The sequence below is a fragment of the Ambystoma mexicanum genome, chromosome 12 (assembly GCF_040938575.1).
Source record: "Ambystoma mexicanum isolate Mex_15411 chromosome 12, UKY_AmexF1_1, whole genome shotgun sequence".
In the NCBI taxonomy this organism is placed as follows: Eukaryota; Metazoa; Chordata; class Amphibia; order Caudata; family Ambystomatidae; genus Ambystoma; species Ambystoma mexicanum.
Genome location: NC_090936.1, coordinates 35,658,680 through 35,681,175, shown reverse-complemented (window position 1 = coordinate 35,681,175; position 22,496 = coordinate 35,658,680). Strand labels below are relative to the sequence as shown.

At 44.1% G+C, this 22,496-nt stretch overlaps 1 protein-coding gene across 5 annotated transcripts in view; it reads right to left on the bottom strand.

Annotated features, from left to right (window-relative positions):
• Window positions 1-2,173: 2,173 nt before the first annotated feature.
• The window catches only part of TFEC (transcription factor EC), a 245,196-nt gene continuing 224,873 nt past the window's right edge, over window positions 2,174-22,496 (bottom strand). For all 5 annotated transcript variants that reach the window (XM_069627888.1, XM_069627889.1, XM_069627886.1 and 2 more), the window contains 3 exons: window positions 21,129-21,204; window positions 15,851-15,998; window positions 2,174-3,999 (listed from right to left, as the gene is read on the bottom strand). In XM_069627888.1, coding sequence (XP_069483989.1) covers window positions 3,643-3,999; window positions 15,851-15,998; window positions 21,129-21,204 — 581 coding nt within the window. In that variant the 3' untranslated portion in view covers window positions 2,174-3,642. The remainder of the gene's footprint in view (window positions 4,000-15,850; window positions 15,999-21,128; window positions 21,205-22,496) is intronic.

Here is a 22,496-nt window from a genome sequence, read left to right as displayed (position 1 = left end):
CTTGATGTTTTTATGTACTTCCGGGTAAAGAACGAACTTAAGGTAAGATTCCCCTCCTTCCCTGACCAGCCACCCACATTCTTGCTGCTACATGGTTAATTCGGGCCCAGAATGTTTAAGAAAAGGCAATAGACAAATCATGAACACCCCACAAAACAATAAACCCCTCCATGACGAGTCTGACTAGCCGGGTCATTACTTGACCTGTATGGGCAGCCTACGTCGATTTATTGCTAAAGTATGTATTATTTTTAATCATAGGTCACCTATAGTTGTGTTCCTTTATTAATTCAACCTTCTTCACCATTCCTTTATGTCATGGGTTGTACAACTCTGGCCCTCGTTTTCCACGCTATACAACATGAATATTCATGAGTTAAATGTATACGTAAGGGGTACAAAGTGAACTGTTTTTGTCTTCAGTGGCTATTCTTTCGGTTGGCTGCAGGGCCACAGATGTGACACACTGCTCTATCTTATCGGGGACCACCATGACCCAGTCCTGGCTTTCATTTCTCCATCAATTGCATTCTGGGAGTTGTAGTGTTGGGTGACTTCAATTGAATAAAATGAACTAAAATAACAGTAAAGTAACAGCAAAGCCAGGACTGGAGTAGGGTGTCCCTGGTGGCCTGGAGTACTCTGATAACACTACTACAGTAAAGCATACTTTACTTAAAATCACAGTGACCCATTTAGTCTAGGCGGCATGAGAATAAAATATGTATTTTAATTTTCCTTCCATAACTTCTATAATTCAAAGAAATCTGTTTGTCAATTAAAGAAAACGTACACCCCCACTATTCTAACATTGCCAAAGAGTACAGCGATCTCTTTCAAACAAAAAAGTCACCATGATCACTATAAATACTGACTTTATTTATTTACATGTGTTGTATGGCGTTCATATGTCGCCTTTTGTCCGCTTGAAAGTCTCTCACTAGTGGACTAAGTATGTGGCCGTGAATCCGGGTGGATGGTCATGTTGCTCACATATTGGACTTTGCGTAAGTGGTTGGAGCCATTTGGAGCCATGGAAGAGAGGGGCATCGGGTGCCCGAATTCTAGCATTGTAATTATAATTGGTCATTTATAACGCGCTTAATACCCAGAGGTTTCTAAGCACCGACCCGGGGATCGAACCTGTGTTGCTCAGCGTCATCTTGCTTCCAAGGTGAGCATGCCCCATAGCTATCCTCCCGATACTTCCCCTCTAAGTCATCCCTTTAGGATTTTGAAACTGATAGGAGCCTTGATCTGAGTTGAGCACTTGAGGGGTTTCTTAGCCAGCATCAGAGCATGTCATGACAACACCTGACAACAGTGTATCAGGGACAAGGAAGGCAAAGCCCTGGCAGTTGTGCGAACTTCTAATAAGTGATGTCAACACTTGGCAAAGGGCTTGGAGACTTGGTTATTGGACAGCAAAGCTGGCCACGCGGCTCGACTGGCATTAGCACCCTGGGCGGTGCCGTCCATCAATAAGATGCTTGCAACGCAGGCTGTATTCACTAAGGAAAGCCTGTGCTCTGAGCATTTTCATTGGTGACAGGTGCTTCAATTCCCCGCTCCCCCTTCACCAATTAGCACCTGTGTAGTTTCCTACATGGACGCTAGTGGTGTCCTTTTTTCTCTTTTTTTTATTTTTAAAAAAATCTATTCTTTTCCTTTTCTTCCCTCGGGCCCTTAACTTGGGTGGTGGGCCGATGCCAACAGGGGTGGCCCGCCATATCGCCTCAATATATATGATAGCCCAACATGGCATATTGTGTGCATATGGTAGCTGTACCTCAACCGGCAGAGTGGTGCAATGTCACAGGGGTTTAGTGCTATTGTCTGCTCTTCGACAGCACTGTTGTCATATGATGCCTGTGCCAGTAGTTTCTGAGTGATATGCATATTGCTTTATTGACTGTCTGAAATAAACATTGTTTGACTGAATGTGACCTGAGTATATAGTGACAACAGCCGGCAAACAGAGTGACTGTCAAATACCTATGCAATGCCTATACACAAGCAGTAACTACAGGCTTTGTCAAGGCTATTTTAAGTTCAGAGAGTATGATGCAGTGACACATAGTGCTATGCTGGTGTAATTCATGCATATATTTTGGTAATATGTATATGTCACAACAATGAGGAATTAAGAAAGAATCAGGCTGCCCCTAACCCCTTTAGGCACCTCTTTCATTCTGTTGTTTAATGACAATATAACAGCATGTTCATTAAGACTTGTCAGGTTACTAAAAATACTGTCACCATCCAGGTGTGTACAACACTTACTACATAAAAAGAAATAATTTATTTATACTATTCGATTTAGAAAAATCAGTGTACAATCACCCCGCCCTTCCAGCACGGCTTCAAGGCACTTTCAACATAACCCATTTTGGGATGTGCAACATGTTTCAGCAACTTCTGCGATTATGTTGGCCAGTTTCTAGGAGCAGCTCCAGTAGGACAGTGACAGTGTGGACTACCACCAGCATTAGTATCTTAAATTGTGGTTCGACATACAATTCCTTCAGTATATAGTAACATTTGTCTATCTTTCTTTGGATCATTTGTTATATAGTACAGTCTTCATAAAAAAACTAAAAAACAGACTGGTAAAAAAAAGACTCATATTTACATTTTGCCACCCTACTTATTCAATATGCAAGTGGACTTTTTTGTTTCTACGAAAAACATTAAATACATATCATGTTTTGATTTTGCATATGGAATATTGGCTGAATTATCAAGTGTCACAACGGTCTCAATCCATCATCTTTCATACAGAGTCGAAGACTGGGTTCCTTCAATTCATTTTAAACAACAATGGCAGATAATCGCGAACTGTACGTTTTTGGTATCCGGCTTTAAAAGTCGACATCTCTTTGTGAGTCGACCTAGTAGGAGACGACTCAAAGAAGACTTGCAAAAAAGTTGAAATTGTTCAAGACCAAATGTTTTCTTCTGTTCGCCCTTTTCATCTCAACCCGAACACTGATCTTAACAGATGTTGAATTTAATCTCAGGTTTAAATTTTAGTAGGATGGAATATAGCAGTCTAGCATAATCTGAAGTAGACTGATGGCTCCGACACTGGAAAAGGGGGCACATGGAAGAGTTAAACGAAACTTGGGAGGTGGGGGCATAAAAAAAACACTAACAAAATAAAAACTAAAAACAAATCTTTCAAAAGATGACTTTTGGAAGTCGAATTTTACACTAATTGAATGCAAACAATAGAATGTCTGCCTTGGGAAGGTCAACTCTTAACAGTTTTGCAAGTGGGGTTATCTTACAAATGAATTTGGATCTTTGAAAATGGAACCATTTATCGTTTGACAAGATACCCCTTAAACAACACCCACACTGTCCTTGAGAAGATTGTCAGAAGAGCGCAAATTTAAATGTGGCTCTACGAAGGAGTCTACTGGAGTGTTCATCAAGTAGCATCGTAGAAGATTATGAGCATTTCAAGTCGTAAGTGACTGCAGAAACGTTCTTTGGCGTCATTCATCGATCCAAAATGTGTTGCCTCTGCTCAAAAATCCCGACCTACAAATGATTTATCCAGATCCATGTTTTTCCAGTGTCTCTGAAGAGCAGAATCTCACAATTTCCTTGTATGGTAACACAGAGTTGATCCTCTGCTTATAAGTCATCGCCCTCGTCGGAGCTAAAGCTGCTTCTGTTACTGCTCCCTTTTGAGGCCGTCGGCGACGTCGAGGACAGGAAAGGGTCTGAGCCAAATGGCGACATTTCTTCGGACATTTGTTCTTTTAAAGCAGCGCTGAACGACAAATCCGTGAAGTGTGAGAGTGGATCTGAAAAGGCGGCCGAGCCTTCGCATAGCTCGGTGTTGTGTCCATGCATAAGCGTGGATTGATGAGGAAAGTCTGCGAAGTTCTCTTCTTGAAAGTTATGTAGCTTTGTTACCTGAGAGGAAAGCTCCACAGAGTTGAAGGAAGTCATGGGCAGACCATGGGCCCGAGCTTGTATTTCCAGTTCCTGCGGATGAAAAGGAAAGAAATATGTTGTAAAATTACTATATATGGAAATTTGGAGAAATCAAATCTTCTGCCAAAAAGGCATCAAAGAAAACAGTTCTTAAGAAAAAAGAGCCAACCTTATCAATCATGCCAGAACTCGGACTTGCGAACCCAGCTACAAGCATAGTGGGATCATTGACTGCATTTGCAGTCAATAACGATGAATCACTAATTTCCAATGTATGCATCCTAAGCAAAGTTCTTTTAACAACCGTTATTGACCTCAAAAGTAGTCAATAATGCTATTAGAACATACCATCTGCTTATAGGGTGAGACCAAATTAATTCACACAAAAAGCATTTCGATTTACTTTGAAATGGAAAGGTAACTTGTATGTGTGAAAACATTTGAGAAACAACTGAAGATAAGACTTATAAAAGGAGAAAAGGGTGTCTAGGGTAAAGACGTTGAATGACATTGAGTGATTGCAAAGTCAATGATGCGTGCAGTGTATTTCTGGGCTTCAGTAATCAGGTCCCCTATTGGCTGCACCAGTTTCAAGAGTCAAAGAAGTGCAAACATTATGGGGCTTTATTTTATTTTATTTGTTTGACATTTGTAAGGCGCTTAAAAAGCCGAAAGGCTTTCCAGGCGCCACAAGACAAAGGAGCAGGGGGAACAGGAGAGGATAAAACAACAAGAAACGGTCCTCGCAGGCCTTGTGACATTCGGCTTGTGCAAGCGCAGTAGATAAAGTGCATGGGGGGAGAGGAGGCCCTAGGTATAGTGCAGTGTAAGTGCTAGGGGAGCCGATGGAGGGCAAGTGCGCAGGGAGTAAGAGTGAAGTGCGAGGAACAGGGGTGGAGCAGGCTAGTCATGGAGAGGTGTGCGGGAAGTGGGGTGCTGCGGAAGACTGGTAGGCGGATGGCATGGCCCCTGTAGGACTCAGAAGCGACCAGGCAGCCAGCCTTTGCAGCAGGGGTCCAGCAAACACAGGGTTTATGGTCATTGCGTCGAATGAAATGGCATTGAATGTCATACCAGAGAGAAAAAGCATCGAAAAAAACATCGAATGCATTTGTTTTTCATTGTTTTTTATGGGCCCCCAATCACTCTTTTTTAACCTATAACCCCCATTTTAATTAAACTTAAACCCTTTACATGAAAAAAATGCATTCGAGGTTTTTTTTCCGATGCTTTTTTTTCTCTGCTATGACATTCGATGCTATTTCATTTGATGCAATGACCAGATGCAATGACCACGGCAGCGAGAAAATAAGGAAGCGTTTGCGCGTGTCTGCAGCGTTTCCGCTGAGAAATGTATCTGGAGCTTCCTTATTTTCTTGTTGCACTGCAAATGACAGTGGGGCCCATGATAAATCCATCTTAAATCACTTACCTTCAATTAGGTTCACATTTGCACTACATCTGACTACAGCCTCAGTGGAAGGGCCAGTGCCCGAAACACGTGTCAGGCTACCTCAGTGTCGATTAAAAATCACTATACCAACTGGTTTTATTAGTGTCTATGCGCAGTGTGCTTGCAAAAATGTGTATCTAGTTCTACCTCCCTGGCGACAGATTTGGCAAATCCCGCCCCCTGCATTCACCTGCAGCTTTCTTCACTACACCCAAGCTTTATAGGTTCTTGTGCTGAACCTCGCTAGTCCCCCTTTGCCAATACATTTTTTTTTATTTATACAGGGCTTCACGTCTCATTCCGCCTGCTTCCAAGCGCTGTAATAGTGTCTCTTATTAATACAAGTTGTCGTTCTCAGAAGGGTGATGGGCTGAGTCTGCCCTCCTGGGATTTGAACTTGCAACATGCAAGCTTAACGCTCAGATCCGAGGAGAGCGCTTAACTCGCTGGCCTTCGCACCTGGCTCATGATTTTTGATCTAGAAAGCGAAACCCCTGCGCAGCAAGGAATAGTTCCAGGAAAGATGTTATTCTGAATTAGTGAAAAAAGAAGAATTAGCGCCTTCCTTCAGCCGGCTATGCCAAGCTAGCCCGGATCAGAGCTGGTGCGCCAGCTGCCAATAGAATAGCAGCGACTCCAAGGAGATGAGAGCCAGGAGTGAAGCCGCGCAATCATGGCGCACGCAGAGGGAGTGCCTGCGAGCCGTCCATCACGCGGGCACGTGCAGTATTTCAAGCACAAGTGATGTGACAGTCACAGAGTGCTGAGCCGCTGAGAGGTGACATAGAATGCAGGCGACAGCGCCACTCATTAATTACTCACAAAGTCCCAGGGTCGCCGGATGCTGCCCAGACACGTGTGCATTAATTCCTCCATGTCACCCTGTCAGGTTATATAAAGCAGGAGCCCTCTTACTCCGCGCGCTGATGGCACGGCTTCATTTAGAATGCCACACTCTGCCCCAGGGCTTCGGGTTCGGATGCACGGTGCAACACAACAGTGTGTGCATGTATATACTGGCCTGCCTATGTAGATCTCCTGCCATATCTCTGCCTATCTACCAATCTCTACCTATCTATCTAGCATCTATCAATCCCTCCAACCATCCATCCCTCTCTCCACCTATCTACCAATCTCTACCTATCTATCCAGCATCAATCATTCTCTCCAACCATCCATCTCTCTGCCTATCTACCAATCTCTACCTATCTATCCAGCATCAATCATTCTCTCCAACCATCCCTCTCTCCGCCTATCTACCATACTCTACCTATCTATCCAGCATCTATCAATCTCTCCAACCATCCATCTGTCCGCTTATCTACCATTCTCTACCTATCTATCCAGCATCTTTCAATCTCTCCAACCATCCCTCTCTCTGCCTATCTACCAATCTCTATCTATCCAGCATCTATCAATCCCTCCAACCATCGATCCATCTCTCCACCTATCTACCAATCTCTATCTATCCATCCATCAATCTATCAATCTCAGCAACCTTCCCTCTCTCCGCCTAACTACCAATCTCTACCTATCTATCCAGCATCGATCATTCTCTCCAACCATCCCTCTCTCCGCCTATCTACCATTCTCTACCTATCTATCCAGCATCTATCAATCTCTCCAACCATCCATCTGTCCGCTTATCTACCATTCTCTACCTATCTATCCAGCATCTTTCAATCTCTCCAACCATCCCTCTCTCTGCCTATCTACCAATCTCTATCTATCCAGCATCTATCAATCCCTCCAACCATCGATCCATCTCTCCACCTATCTACCAATCTCTATCTATCCATCCATCAATCTATCAATCTCAGCAACCTTCCCTCTCTCCGCCTAACTACCAATCTCTACCTATCTATCCAGCATCTATTAATCACTCCAACCATCCATCTCTCCGCCTATCTACCAATCTCTACCTATCTATCCACCATCTATCAATCTCTCCAATCATCCATCTGTCCGCCCATCTACCAATCTCTACCTATCCAGCATCTATCAATCTCTCCAACCATCCATCTCTCTGCCTATCTACCAATATCTACCTATCTATCCAGCATCTATCAATCCCTCCAACCATCCATCTCTCCACCTATCTACCAATCTCTACCTATCTATCCAGCATCTATCAATCTCTCCAACCATCCATCTGTGCGCCCATCTACCAATCTCTACCTGTCCAGCATCTATCAATCTCAGCAACCTTCCCTCTCTCCACCTAACTACCAATCTCTACCTACCTATCTATCCAGCATCTATCAATCCCTCCAGCCATCCATCTCTCTGCCTATCTACCATTCTCTACCTATCCAGCATCTATCAATCTCTCCAACCATCCGTCTCTTCGCCTATCTACCAATCTCTACCTACCCAGCATCTATCAATATCTTCAACCATTCATTTCTCCGACCTATGTACCAATCTCTACCTATTTATCCATCATCTATCAATCTCTCCAACCATCCATCTCTCTGCCCATCTACCAATCTCTACCTATCCAGCATCTATCATCTCTGCAAGCATCCATCTCTGTCTATCTACCTATCTAACCAACATCTATCAATCTCTCCAACCATCCATCTCGCCGCCTATGTACCAATCTTTACCTATCCATTATCTATCAATCTCTCCAACCATCCATCTTTCTGCTTATCTACCAATCTCTACCTATCTATTCATCATCTATCAATCCCTCCATCCATCCATCTGCCTACCTACCAATCTCTACCTATCTATTGATCCATCATCGACCAATCTCTCCATCCATCCATCTACCTATCTACATATTTATGTACTGGCCTGCCTATGTATATCACCAGCCTTCTCTCCCCCTATCTATCGATATCCCTACTTATCCAGCATCTATCAATCTCTCCAGCCATCCATCTTTCCACCTATCTACTAATCTCTACCTTTCTACCGAGCATCTATCAATCTCTCCTACCAGGGCACTTTGGAAGGTGTACCACGTACCATCCATCTCACCACCTATCCATCCATCCAGCTCTCCACCTATCTACCAATCTCTACCTATCTATCCATCCTCTAGCAATCTCTGCAACATCCATCTCACCGCCTTTCGACCGAGCATCTATCAATCACTCCAACAATCCATCTCTACACCTATCCATCCAGCTCTCTACCAATCTCTACCTATCTATCCACCATCTATCAATCTCTCCAATCATCCATCTGTCCGCCCATCTACCAATCTCTACCTATCCAGCATCTATCAATCTCTCCAACCATCCATCTCTCTGCCTATCTACCAATATCTACCTATCTATCCAGCATCTATCAATCCCTCCAACCATCCATCTCTCCACCTATCTACCAATCTCTACCTATCTATCCAGCATCTATCAATCTCTCCAACCATCCATCTGTGCGCCCATCTACCAATCTCTACCTGTCCAGCATCTATCAATCTCAGCAACCTTCCCTCTCTCCACCTAACTACCAATCTCTACCTACCTATCTATCCAGCATCTATCAATCCCTCCAGCCATCCATCTCTCTGCCTATCTACCATTCTCTACCTATCCAGCATCTATCAATCTCTCCAACCATCCGTCTCTTCGCCTATCTACCAATCTCTACCTACCCAGCATCTATCAATATCTTCAACCATTCATTTCTCCGACCTATGTACCAATCTCTACCTATCCAGCATCTATTAATCTCTCCAACCATCCCTCTCTCTGCCGTTCGTCCAATCTCTACCTATTTATCCATCATCTATCAATCTCTCCAACCATCCATCTCTCCGCCCATCTACCAATCTCTACCTATCCAGCATCTATCATCTCTGCAAGCATCCATCTCTGTCTATCTACCTATCTAACCAGCATCTATCAATCTCTCCAACCATCCATCTCGCCGCCTATCTACCAATCTTTACCTATCCATTATCTATCAATCTCTCCAACCATCCATCTTTCTGCTTATCTACCAATCTCTACCTATCTATTCATCATCTATCAATCCCTCCATCCATCCATCTGCCTACCTACCAATCTCTACCTATCTATTGATCCATCATCGACCAATCTCTCCATCCATCCATCTACCTATCTACATATTTATGTACTGGCCTGCCTATGTATATCACCAGCCTTCTCTCCCCCTATCTATCGATATCCCTACTTATCCAGCATCTATCAATCTCTCCAGCCATCCATCTTTCCACCTATCTACTAATCTCTACCTTTCTACCGAGCATCTATCAATCTCTCCTACCAGGGCACTTTGGAAGGTGTACCACGTACCATCCATCTCACCACCTATCCATCCATCCAGCTCTCCACCTATCTACCAATCTCTACCTATCTATCCATCCTCTAGCAATCTCTGCAACATCCATCTCACCGCCTTTCGACCGAGCATCTATCAATCACTCCAACAATCCATCTCTACACCTATCCATCCAGCTCTCTACCAATCTCTACCTATATATCCATCATCTGTCAATCTCTCCAACCATCCATCTCTCCGCCTATCTACCAATTTTTACCTATCCAGTATCTATCAATCTATCCATTCATCCATCCATCCGCCTACCTCCCAATCTCTACCTATCTATTGATCCATCATCGACCAATCTCTCCATCCATCCATCTGCCTACCTACCAATCTCTACCTATCTTTACCAATCTCTCCATCCATCCATCTACCTATCTACATGTTTATGTACTGGCCTCTCTATCTATATCACCAGCCTTCTCTCCCCCTATCTATCGATATCCCTCCTTATCCAGCATCTATCAATCTCTCCAGCCATCCATCTTTCCACCTATTTACCTATCCATGTCCCTACCTAACTATCTCGCATCCATCTATCTACCTACATGTGCACACATCAACCTATTTATCTACTGAACTACCTATGTTTATCTCCATCTATCCCTCCATCTCTCCTATATATCTATCTCATTTATGCATCTATCGAACTAACTGCTGAGTCGTTCTGCTTGTCCATCTCACTGCAATGAAAAGTGACTCTAGCATTACAATACAAAACTAAAAAGAAAACGACCAAAATTAACATGTAAAGGAAGCAATGGAACTTAAATAACGATCAAATGCATAGATCAGGAAATCAATGATTACAGCTAAAATGGCAATTTATGAGGACTTGACACATGTCATCAGGTATGTCACTGCCGATGTCTTACTCAAGCATACAATTGTATACGATCCATTACTTTCAATAACTTACTTTCTCTTGTGTAGCCTTACAAACACTTTAATGGCAATGTGGTCTCTCTGGGATCCAGAAAGAACATGTTTCACCATTTTCTGCATTGCAGAAATATCTGCTGTTTAGTATCAAGGCCACATTCTCCATATTTGCAGCAAGCAGAATGTTGTGTTGGCAGGCAGTAATGAAGGTGCTGATTCAGCACCAGACAGGGGGCGCACCTACTAATTGCGGGAATAAGAGCGACGGTCAGAGACTCCTCAGAGGGGTGGGGGACAGAGGGGACTATGGGAGCTGTCGCCAGCCCCGGACCGGACGTGGAGAGGAACAAGGGCTGACACTCTGTATATTTCACATCATGGACACAAGGAACCTGTATGCACACATGCGAAGAGAGCAAAACCGCAGGTAAACGCTGCTCATGGGGGCCCCACAGGTTGGGCCTCCCCCACCAGGCCCACCATGAACACATGGCTCATGCACCACGGTTGAGGGGGGGGAGCTGAACTCAGGTTGCTCGTCCCCAGCCGACCGCAGTCGCTTGAAACAGCACCAGGTGATGTAATCAAGGCCGGCAAGCCAGCCCCACGGCTACTCGTGGGAGCTAGGGAAATCGATCAGACCCAGAGCGACACTTGCATGGCACCAAGGAGGTTTCAAATCACCCCTTGGCCAGCGGGTATGGGAACGAGGATGTGGAATGGAGATGTGTTAGAAAAAGAACCAATCAGAAGATCCGTTCTGTGTCCTTGAAAAGTAGCCAGCCCCCAAAGTGTTCCTGCCGTTATCTTGCAGATTCCATGTGAATGTCTCCCTTCCCACTAGTTCAGGGTGTCTGGTGTTCCTTCCTCTTTGGTGCTGACCAATGGCACATCAATAAAGGCCCAGAGGTCAACACAAAACTGTTAATACTAATTGCAAACTGTTTGCGGGTGGAGTGGGAAGCAATGTGGTGCCAAACAGGGAGGAAATGAGCTGGGAGAGGGCAGGTCTGTTTGCTCCAATCATGTTTGACTAACGTATATTTAGCTATAGGGGTTTGACGTATTCTGACCAGTAAGCTTTGTGGGAACTGCAAAGACATGAAGTTTGAAGTACAACTGTTTATAACTGTTTATACATTGTATTAGCAGTACACAAATGATGTCTGCTGTGTGCCAGCTTGTCAGCTTTCAACAACCAATTCAGTTCCACTGTTCTGTTTGATTTGTGCTTGCCCAGCTGTAATAAACAGCGTTAATCCTTGCCCTGTGTGTGCTCCTTTTTGGGCTACTGTTAGTACCTAATTCATACGAGCCTTCTGAGATCCCTGATACCCAACTGAGACAGGCATAGCACTGTTGGTGTTCAGCAACAATGTGCATCCGCAGTCTCCATGTTTGCAGCAAGCAGAGCGTTATGATTTCAGGAGGCAGAGTCCCACTGAGGCAGGTAGTGCAATGTGTTTGTTCAGTGTCAACAACACCTGACAAGGGAAGTGAGCCCACTAAGCCTAACACTGCCTTCTGGGAAGTGCGCCTAGAGAAGACAGACCGACGTCAGGCGTCGTGTTTGACCATGCAGAGAGGACCATGGAAGACGAGACGCTGGCAGAGAAAGAAGCCGGGGACACTCTGGGGGTCTCGAACCAAAAGACCGACCGTCGTCTGAGAAACAAGAACCACCAAGTTACGAGGGCGACACCCCGATGCTAATCATGGCCGAAGGTCTCGGTCTGCCCGAGGAAGACAGCAGCAGAGAACAAGGTAAGCGAGGGCTCCGGTAGATGTGGGAGGGGAAGGCCAAACATACCCCAGGAAGGGGTGAGAACAAATATACCCCAAGGTGGGGCATGTGAATCCACAGCAAGTTACCACAAACCAAACCCCAAGGCCGAGTATGAGAGGCCAAACAACAGGATAGGGTGAGAACAACCCATTCCCAAGATGGGACATAAGAAACCAAGATACCAAGGTGGGCTGAGAACTCTGACAATGCAGACAAGGGTAACACGCACTGGAAAGAGCTGCACAAGACTCCTCAAAGGTAAACCCAGGGAAACCACACGGTACTGACCTGCAAATCAGAAAGCCACCCACAGTGGTGCATCAATCAGAGACGAAGGCTAACTCTCTGGAAAAACGTAACTTGGAAAAGACTAATCAGAGACTATGATGTTATAGTCCAACCCAACTCTACAACTACTAATACTTCTTCCAATATGACTAATGCTACGTTTACTGCAGCCTATAGTAGCAATGATAGCTTTTACTAGCATTATGAAGTATACTGCTAACGTGTGCTTCTCCAGCGACTATTACTTCTGCTAACATGACTAATGCTTCTTTTACTACAGCTTGTATTGGCACTAAGATAGCTACTACCAATCATATAATGCTTACTACTATCATGTTTGCTTCAACTACCAATACGTCTAGTAATATGACTAATGCTACTTGTATTACTTCTTGCATTAACAATATTATAGCTTCTACTAGCAATATAATGCTTAATACTATCATGTTTGCTTCAACTACCAATACGTCTTGTAATATGACTAATGCTACTTGTACTACTTCTTGCATTAACAATATGATAGCTTCTACTAGTAATTTAATGCTTACTACTATCATGTTTGCTTCAACTACCAAGATGTCTAGTAATATGGGTAATACTACTTGTACTGCTTCTTGGATTAACAATATGAAAGCTTCTAATAGTAATATAATGCTTACTACTATCATATCATGTTAGCTTCTGCAGCTACTAATACTCTACTGAAATTACTCATGCTACTTTTACTACTGGTCTTACCACTATTATAATTACTTTTCTTTTTTTATCAGTACTATTGCAAATACTGTCCTTGTACGATTAAGGGCACTTTGGAACCTGCTTCTATACCTACGATTTAGGGAACTCCTATTACTTTTATGACTGTGTCTTCATCTAATCTTGCTGGTATGTCTAATGCTACTTTTACTACTTCTTGTCTACATACTCTTCTACTAATATGACTAATGCTAGTTGTACTGCTCCCATTGCCATTGCTATATCCCATTCCATTGCTAGCACTACAGTTGCAACTATTGCTACTTATAGGATCAATGCTACTTTTACTCCTGCCAATACTCTGATTGTGTCCATAACTACTACATGCACTCCTTCGAGTGGGATCACACATACTATCACTACGATTGCTTCTACTTTTATTTATATTCATACTACTATAACTAATGCTTCTATTGCTATCACTACACTTGCAAAGACTGGTTTAGTACTACGTTAACTCCTTCTTCTACAACTTCCGCAAATGCTAATGTCACAAGACCTAGTTAGGAAACAAAAGTTACAATTGAATAGGTCCAAGAAAAAAAGTGCTCCCAGAATACTGCTGATTTTTTTCAACCTCTGCATAAAGAAAGAATTACATATTCAAACTCTGTGTAGAATCAATCTTGTTCTTTATCTAGAGTTGTACAGTTCAACATAAAATAGGCACTCAAGAGATAACATCAAAAACAGTATTTGGCCGGAAGAACAGAAACTATTTACAACACACGAAACCAAAAGTTTCTTGGCACAAAAACCACTTTGTGTGTGAGGGACAAACTCAACCTCAGGTGTCGTTTGCCATGAAGTTCACATAAAACTAGCAAACACATAAACAATTCGACATTTGTAACATCACATATAAATTTCAAGGACACAAATAGTTTTCTCTATGTTAGGCAGCGTGAATATACTGCAGTTGGGGGTAATGCGTCTACACCACAGTGTTTCAGCCGTTCCTAGGAGGGCTTGATGTGCCACATCTGGTATTCACGACTGAGAACCCTTACCTGGAGAACATCTCCTTATGGAAACGGTTCATTGATGACATCATTATCGTATGGAAAGGCAGACCCCTTGAACTACAAAGTTTCCACAGTTGGATCAATGCGAGGAATCCACATATCAAGTTTACTATACATTCGGACCACCACCAAATAGATTTCTTGGACCTTCACATCTACAGGACAGGCGATCTACTGAAGACTGAACTATTTCGTAAACCCACTGATCGCAGCAGTCTATTACACTTTCAAAGTTATCACCCAATGGGTTTGAAGTATAACTTACCGTATGGACAATTTTTGCGTATACGAAGGAACTGCACAGATTTAGACAAATTCCAACAACACGCGGTTGATTGACCAAACGTCTAACAGGAAGAGGCTACCCTCAAAAATCTATCAGCCAAGCTAAAAAGAGGGCCAGACATACACCAAGAGAAATCTGCCTGGAAAACAAACCCAAAAAGAATCTGGGGAGGATAGTCTGTGTCACCACTTTTGGACCACTGAGTCAATTGATCCAGAGGACCATCAAGAAGAACTGGCACCTCGTTAAACATTAGTTTAGTAACCCTCCTGGGTAGAATAGGCTCCCAACCAGGAGCCCTATTTTTTTTAAACAAGACCTAGTTATATTACTTACTTACACGGCTACAACTAGAATGACTATTACTGTTAATGATGCAACTAATACCACAACACCAGAAAGTAATAATAGTATTGAATATGTTATGGTTACACAGAGGCTCGCCCCTTCCAATTAATGGGGTACGATCATCGCTGGCATAGAATCTGGTAAGGGGTTCCTAGAAAAGCGTTTGTCTAAAATGGCTTGTATTTGTAATGATTTTCCTAATGTGATCAGCATGTTGTCTTGGAAGTATTAAAATGGAACGAGAGAGATTCACCTGCTACAGATATTTCTTATTAGCGGTCCGAAGGCAGCCTCATTGTCTGTTTGAGATGCAACGTCTCTTATAGGCACTTTTCTGAATAGTTCCACATGGAGCCATATTGTTTTTGCAAAGAGCCGGAAACCCCTTAATGCAGGTGAGAATTTGCAATGAAGTGCAAATAAATCGCACACTTTACTTTTCATTATGATCGAAACCTTTGTCGACACCTTTTTCAATTGCGTGCATGCACAATAACATTCAACACTGTATTGATGCGCCTCAAAAGATGAAATTCTGCTTCATGAGACCGGATAGTCGGGAAATACAAATGCAAGGTAGAAATCTCATTAAAAAACCTCCTCAATGAACTTTTCTTAGGCAGTGAGACGGTCTGAAAAGGGACAACGAGTTGTTTGCAATTCAACTTAAATCAAAGGCGTAGGCCAGTTTCATGAGAAGTTGATCAGAGCGGGAATGATTGGGTGGTGACAATTTCCAAGTCATTGTATCGTGACAAAATGATTTGACGACCAACCTGAATTCGAAGGAGGAGTCGCCGGTTCACCTGCTCTAATTTCTTCTGTCGCGCCTCCATTTCCCGGGACCTCAGTTGTTCTTTTTGTAGCCACTTGATGTACTCCACCGAGGCCTTCAGGATTGTCCCTTTGTTCCAGCGCATGTCACTGCATAATGTAAAGACAGTCTCTTTCAGCATTCGGCGCATCAGCAGAGCCCGCAAATCCTTTCACATCCAGCAGAAATAATGATTTACCTGCCTATTATTCACTCTTGGATATTATTACTTCTGAATGGAAATTTTAATAGAATAGTTAAGAAGCGCTTATGCAGTCAAATTAATCCCAGAATGAAAATAAGTGTCAAAAGAAAGCAATAAAGAGACTTTTTGTGGGAAGCCCGGCGCAGCCGTATGATTCCACCATTACAGGTTTTTTTATATTTTTAGAAAAATTACTTTTATTATCAACTTTCAGATTAGAATCTACGCACCATATTTCTACATTAATGAACTCGGAAATAATGTACACTTTTTAAGAGCTTTAGCTTAATTTTGGGAAGATCATTTGAAGTGCTTTTTTCATTTCTAGTGGGGGGTTCTTGAAATAAAGGGATTATGCAAATAGTGGGCACCTTGAGTCGCGCTTCTATTGTATGTTCGGGCAGACTTTTAACCTCATACTTCGAAAAAATAATGTGTTAGGATGGGCAGATAAGATGCTTTCTATCAAACAGGACGTTCGAGTGCACAGTCCATATGGAATGTGTTTAAGGTTTACCAATATCAAGTAATATTGCACTGTTTTTATAACCGCACTGAATGCATACCCAGGGACGTCATTTCACCAAAATGCCAGGGGTGGCGGAAGTGACATCACATGACATCTGATGACATCACAGGAAGTGATGTCATTTGACCCCACCCTGAAGTGACCTGATGGAAAGTGATAGAACACGACCTTTCACCCCTTTAATAAGTCAACCAATTGATTTGTTATTCCTATTCTTTCTCATTTAGGGTCACTGCTCAAAGTGTTAACTTGTGAAACCCCCTGTTTTTTTTTAAAGAGGCCTCAACAAAAGGGCCAGCCACTTCAGAAACGAAGAGCCACATGGCACTGGCCATAGCCCATGAGCTTCAATGTAATAAAATCTTTTTTTATGGGTATCAAAGGAGACTACAGGGGTAGCAAGGGAGAGCACAGGGGCCACAGGTGTGACCCCTGGCAACCCCCAAATGACGTCCGTGTGCATACCAAGAAGGGCCTAGATAAGACCAAGCTGTTCCTCCACCAGGTACTGATCTATTACTTGGGTGGTAAACAGCCACCAGGGTTAGCAACCACAGGCAGTACAGATACACCTAGTGGTAGGCGTGTTTCCATGCCTTTCTGGCAGAAAAACAATACTGCAAGAAATAGAAAATACCACTGGCCAGAATGCATTTAAATCTCATGGGCTGATAATGGCTCCTGCAGCACAAATACCTCCATCATTAACTTAGCAGGACACATTTTCACGCCTCTTGATCAGTCAGAGATGATGTCATTCTGGACAGTAATTGTGACCATTGGTAATATAACATTTGGGGGTATTTCATGCTGGCATTCATTATACAGGTCAATATGCATTGCTGGTATGTTATCCCTGCAGCCATTTATAATAGCAGTATAGTATTGGTGGTTTTTTTACCACTGGCAGTAATTTATAACGTCACTATAGCATTGGTGGTATTTTACCACCTGCAGTAATTACTAAAGGCACTATATCGTTGGTGGACTATTACCACTGGCGGTAATAATGGCACTGTAGCATTGGTGGTATTTTACCCCTGGTGGTAAATTATAATGGCACTATAGCATTGGTGGTATTTGGCCACTGGTGGTAATGTATAATAGCACTTTAGCATTCGTGCTATTTTATCACGCATGGTCATTAATAATGGCCCTATAGCATTGGTGGTATTTTCCCACTGGCGGTTATTAATAATGGCACTATAGCATTGGTGGTATTTTACCACTGGTAGTAATTGTAATGGCACTATGGCATTTGTGGTAATTATTAATGTCACAATAGCATTGGTGGTATTTTACCATGGGTGGTAATTTATAATGGCACTATAGCATTGGTGGTATTTTACCACTGGCTGTAATTTATAATGGCAATATAGCTTTGGTGGTATTTGACCACTGGCACTGATTAATAATGGCACTGTAATTGGTGGTATTTTACCACTGGCAGTAATTAATAATAGCCTTATAGCATTGGTGGTATTTTACCTCGGGTGGAAATGTATAATGGCACTATAACATTGGTGCTGTTTTACCACTGGCACTAATTAATGGCACTTTAACTGGTGGTATTTTACCACTGACAGTAATTACTGGCACTATAGCATTGGCAGTATTTTACCGCTGCTGGTAATTCATAATTGCAATATAGCTTTGGTGGTGTTTTACCACCGGCACTAATTAATAATGGCACTGTAGCATTGGTGGTATTTTACAACGGGTGGTAATTTATAATGGCACTATAGCATTGGTGGCATCTTACCACGGGTGGTAATTTATAATGGCACTATAGCATTGGTGGTTGATTCGCCTGTTCAGCGTTTGCAGTTTCAGAGTGCGCATGACACGGCTGCTGCAGGCTTTTTCACCCACGTGATACAGCATTGCATATCTGGAGCGTCAATACAAGAGCGTTGCACTAGTGCAAGGGCAAGGTTGACGCTAGTGCGAAAGTGCATTCTTGCAATGCATGTTTGCAACAGGGCAGAGTCTGCCCTAGTGCTGATACCGTTCCGTATTCGCAGTAGCAGCCGCGCCTGATGGAGCCGAGGAGCCGTCCAGCCATGCGGCATGCGATAGACAGCCTAGATGTGGCACATATAGCCCCCCACCACCACCTCACCCCCTATTTCTTTCCGGGTTATCAGTGGCGACGGTGTAATGCAACCCTCTGGACATATTTAGGCTCTTGCAAGGTAGATGTAATGTGGGGGTGCCCTGGATGTGTCCCCGCAGAGGCTTGTGACGATATTGGGGGTACTAGACTCCCCTAGCGGAGGCCCAATAGCCCCTCCTACATGGAGGAGAAGGGCCCTCGCATGGCCCTCCACCACCTGCCCCGTGCTGGCTTTTGCACCGGGTGCTCCACAGGGGGATCTCGCGGAAATAATTTGCCCCGCTGGGCCGCAGTGGCCTGTGTTTGCTGTTTGCCTTTTCTCTCCTTGTCTGGAAAGCCGGCACCAGTTATGGTGGGAGATCAAGATCCGCCTTCCGACCCGCCTTAAACAGATCTTATTCTGGGGGTTCTTTGTGAGGGATCGGCGGGTCATGTTTCCGTGACCACCTTTCTGCTGTCAATGATGTCACCGGTGTCCCGCCCGCTCCTCCCTAAACTGCTCCACCTACCCGTTGTGGCGCGGCCCACGCGCAACCACCTGCTCCTCCTAAAAGGGGCGTGGGTGCCATGAGCAACTTTTATTTCTTCATGGACGGTGACACAATCCCACTCGTGTCTTACACGGGGTACCCCAAACCTCTGTCCCACTTTAAGGTCCCTTCCCATCGGGGACACCAAGATTTATCCTGCCCACTGCCATCATCTCCCCTACCCAACCCCTCCTGGTACTTGGAGCACCCCCACTCCTTCACATACCTATCGGACCTATGAAATCATTTGTTCTGGTGAGAAGGTCGCAGAATACTTTCCTGCTTCCGTTTTTGAGTGGAACCACCTAATAGGGGTCCAGAGAGACGCGCTCATTCTGTCAAGAGTTCCCTGAATGCCTCCCTGGGGTGGGATAACTGAGGTAACCTCTACCTACGAGCGCCATTTCCATCGGGCGTTCCATTAGGGTGACCAGATAAAAAAAGTAAAAAACCAGGACAGGGCAACTAACATAAAAGTAGGACTAACCCTTGAAAGTGTCTGTCAAGGCACTACACTTCAGTTGCGTCCTGAGAAGAGGGCTTAAGTGTAGGGTGACCAGATAAAAAAAGTAAAAAACCGGGACAAGGCCACTAACATAAAAGTAGGACTAACACTTGAAAGTAGCTGTCAAGGCACTACACTTCAGTAGCGCCCCGAGGAGAAGAGGGCTTAAGTGTTACTGTTCAAAGAAACACATATTATAATTAATTTCTCACAGACTAACATTATCTTAAATTGTAAAATGCAGCATTTCTACAGTGCAGTGTTGGGCATACCTGCCTGCCAGCTACAAAGACCTACTACAAAAAACCCAGGCCCCACTTCAGTTTCCAATGGGAACATAATCTTGAGAAAGGGGGACAGAGCACCAAATACCGGGACAGTCCTGGCAAAACCGGGACATCTGGTCACGCTGTGTACCAGTGGCGTGCCGGATGGAACTGAAATTTCCCGCCGGCCACTATTCTGCTGGACACTTTTCCCCTGATTGGACTCTGCACGAGCTCGCTGCCAGGGCAGCGAATACACCCCAAGAGTCAGGTATGTGCAGCATGCATTCTGGGGTCGCCCATTGCAGGCAGATACCGCACAATAACTAAACAGTTGCCATGGAATTTCAGAGGTTTTTTTCCTTCTTAGGTTCAGTTAATTGGTCTTCAGCTTTGGACCGCCATTGGCTGGTAGGATAGATCAAAGGCAATTGATTTGTCTTGGAATCAAGACAACACAGAGCAACACGGGTTCCAATCCCGGTCCGGGCTTAGAGACTGGTCTCCGGTATTAATCAAACCATGATTTGCTCCAGAATGACTTCCCACCACTCAGAACTCATTCTCGCACAGTGGCGACCTTGGGTTTTGTTAGAATATCATTCAAGGAAATCTACTCGGTTTTAATGTTGGTTTTCTTGAGCCCTTGTTTCTTTCCCGGGGTGCACACCCCAGTAATTAGTTCCGGGGCGGGCTGCAGAGGATGGCAATGTCGCCCCACCCTGGTTAAACGTTCTCGCTTGACTCGGGCCTATTGACTCAGATCGTGGGGCGTTGCGGCCCCTGGACCACCCAAAACAGAAGACATTAATGTCAGTGTATTGTGAAGGCATTAAAGCGTTAAAGGATTTTGGTTTGTTGAGATGTACCCGGTTTCAAAATGAAACATACTTTCGATAATTGAAAAATAAGGCAATTTATGCACTAAATAATAAAATAGGATTGATATATAAGCGGCATTAGCGAGGAGTCGGGTTTCGTTCAGATAGCGAAGGAAAAATGACCCCCATTAAGAACCAATGTATTAAGCTACCGATGGTCTTGGAACTAAATGATGCAAATTAATAGAAGGCATCTGTAGGTACTCACGGATCGTTGGACCGTGGAATGAGCGTGCCCAGTTCCTTGATCCGGTAGTTGATGTTGTATCTTCTTCTCCTTTCAACTTTAAAGATAAAAATAAAGGTTGATTATTCTTTTTAAATCGGTCCACTGATGCATGGAGGTCACTCATAGATCGCGATCTGCAACCTTTGGCTCTCTAGATGTTTTGGACTACAGCTCCCATCAGCCCTAGCCAGTTTAGTCAATCATGGCGAATCATGGGAGTTATGGTCCAAGTCATGGGCGGAGCTGCAGGTTGCAGTGCCCTGTTACAGTGCAAGGTACCATGGAAGGTCTTGTGCTACGGTCGGTTCCGGCACATCGTGCAGGCTCAGGTGCACTCTTCCAGTGTAGATTACACCTAGTTCATCTCGCCAGGAGTGTCTAACAAACATGGAAAAGGCTATCTAGCGTTGCGTTGGTCCTCCTAATCATTTAGTTGTATTTCCTTACCAAACTAAGGAAACTGTCACCAACTTGTTGAAGGAGCAGTAAGTGTCAACTCTGAAACAAAAATGGGAAGCCTCGACTGCATATTAGAGCAGCAGAGGCCAACTTCTGACACAAAAGCTATTGTGGCCTACAACTCCCAGCAGCCCGAGCCAGCACAGTCAAAGGTACGGTATCATGGGAGTTGTAGGCCAAAACCTCTGCAAGTCCACAGGTTGCCTAAAGCATGGAGAGCAAAAGGAAGGAACTTTCAGTTCGCAACTGGAGGTGCAGCCGTACTAGCACACCTGGTGTGGCTGTTGCATAAACCACAACCAGGTTTAAGCTAGCCTCTAATGCAGACGGAGAAGCCGTGTTCATGACAGGTTGATTTTGGAAGAACAACCTTCAGGGTTGTCCAATTCCAGGCCTCGAGGGCCAGAAACCTGATGGGTTTTCAGGATAACCCTCATTAATATTCATGAGACAATATTTGCATACATTTAGAATCATTGTACGCAAATTTATCTCATGAATATTAATGAGGGTTATCCTGCAAATCCGACATGGATCCAGCCCTCGAGTCCTGGCATTGGGCGGGCCATCAGATTATTTTAAGATCTGTTGCAATGAAGATGGAGGCAGTGTAGATTAGGAGGGCTGTTTATTTCATCAAGCATTCACTCCAGTACACCAACCATCAGAACTGTAGTGCCGACATGAATGCGCCATCATGAAGATGAAGGGTGTGTATATGGAGCCTTTAAATGTGCTCTGCCAGCTAGAATAGAGGGGGTGGGGAGGTGGGGTGCAAGAGGGGGAAAGAAGAGAGCAGGGGAGGGGAAGCCAGCTGGAGCACCCTCACTAGATTGACCAGGGGTCCAGCCATAACAGGAGCTGGGAGAAGGGTAGGGGAGACCACAC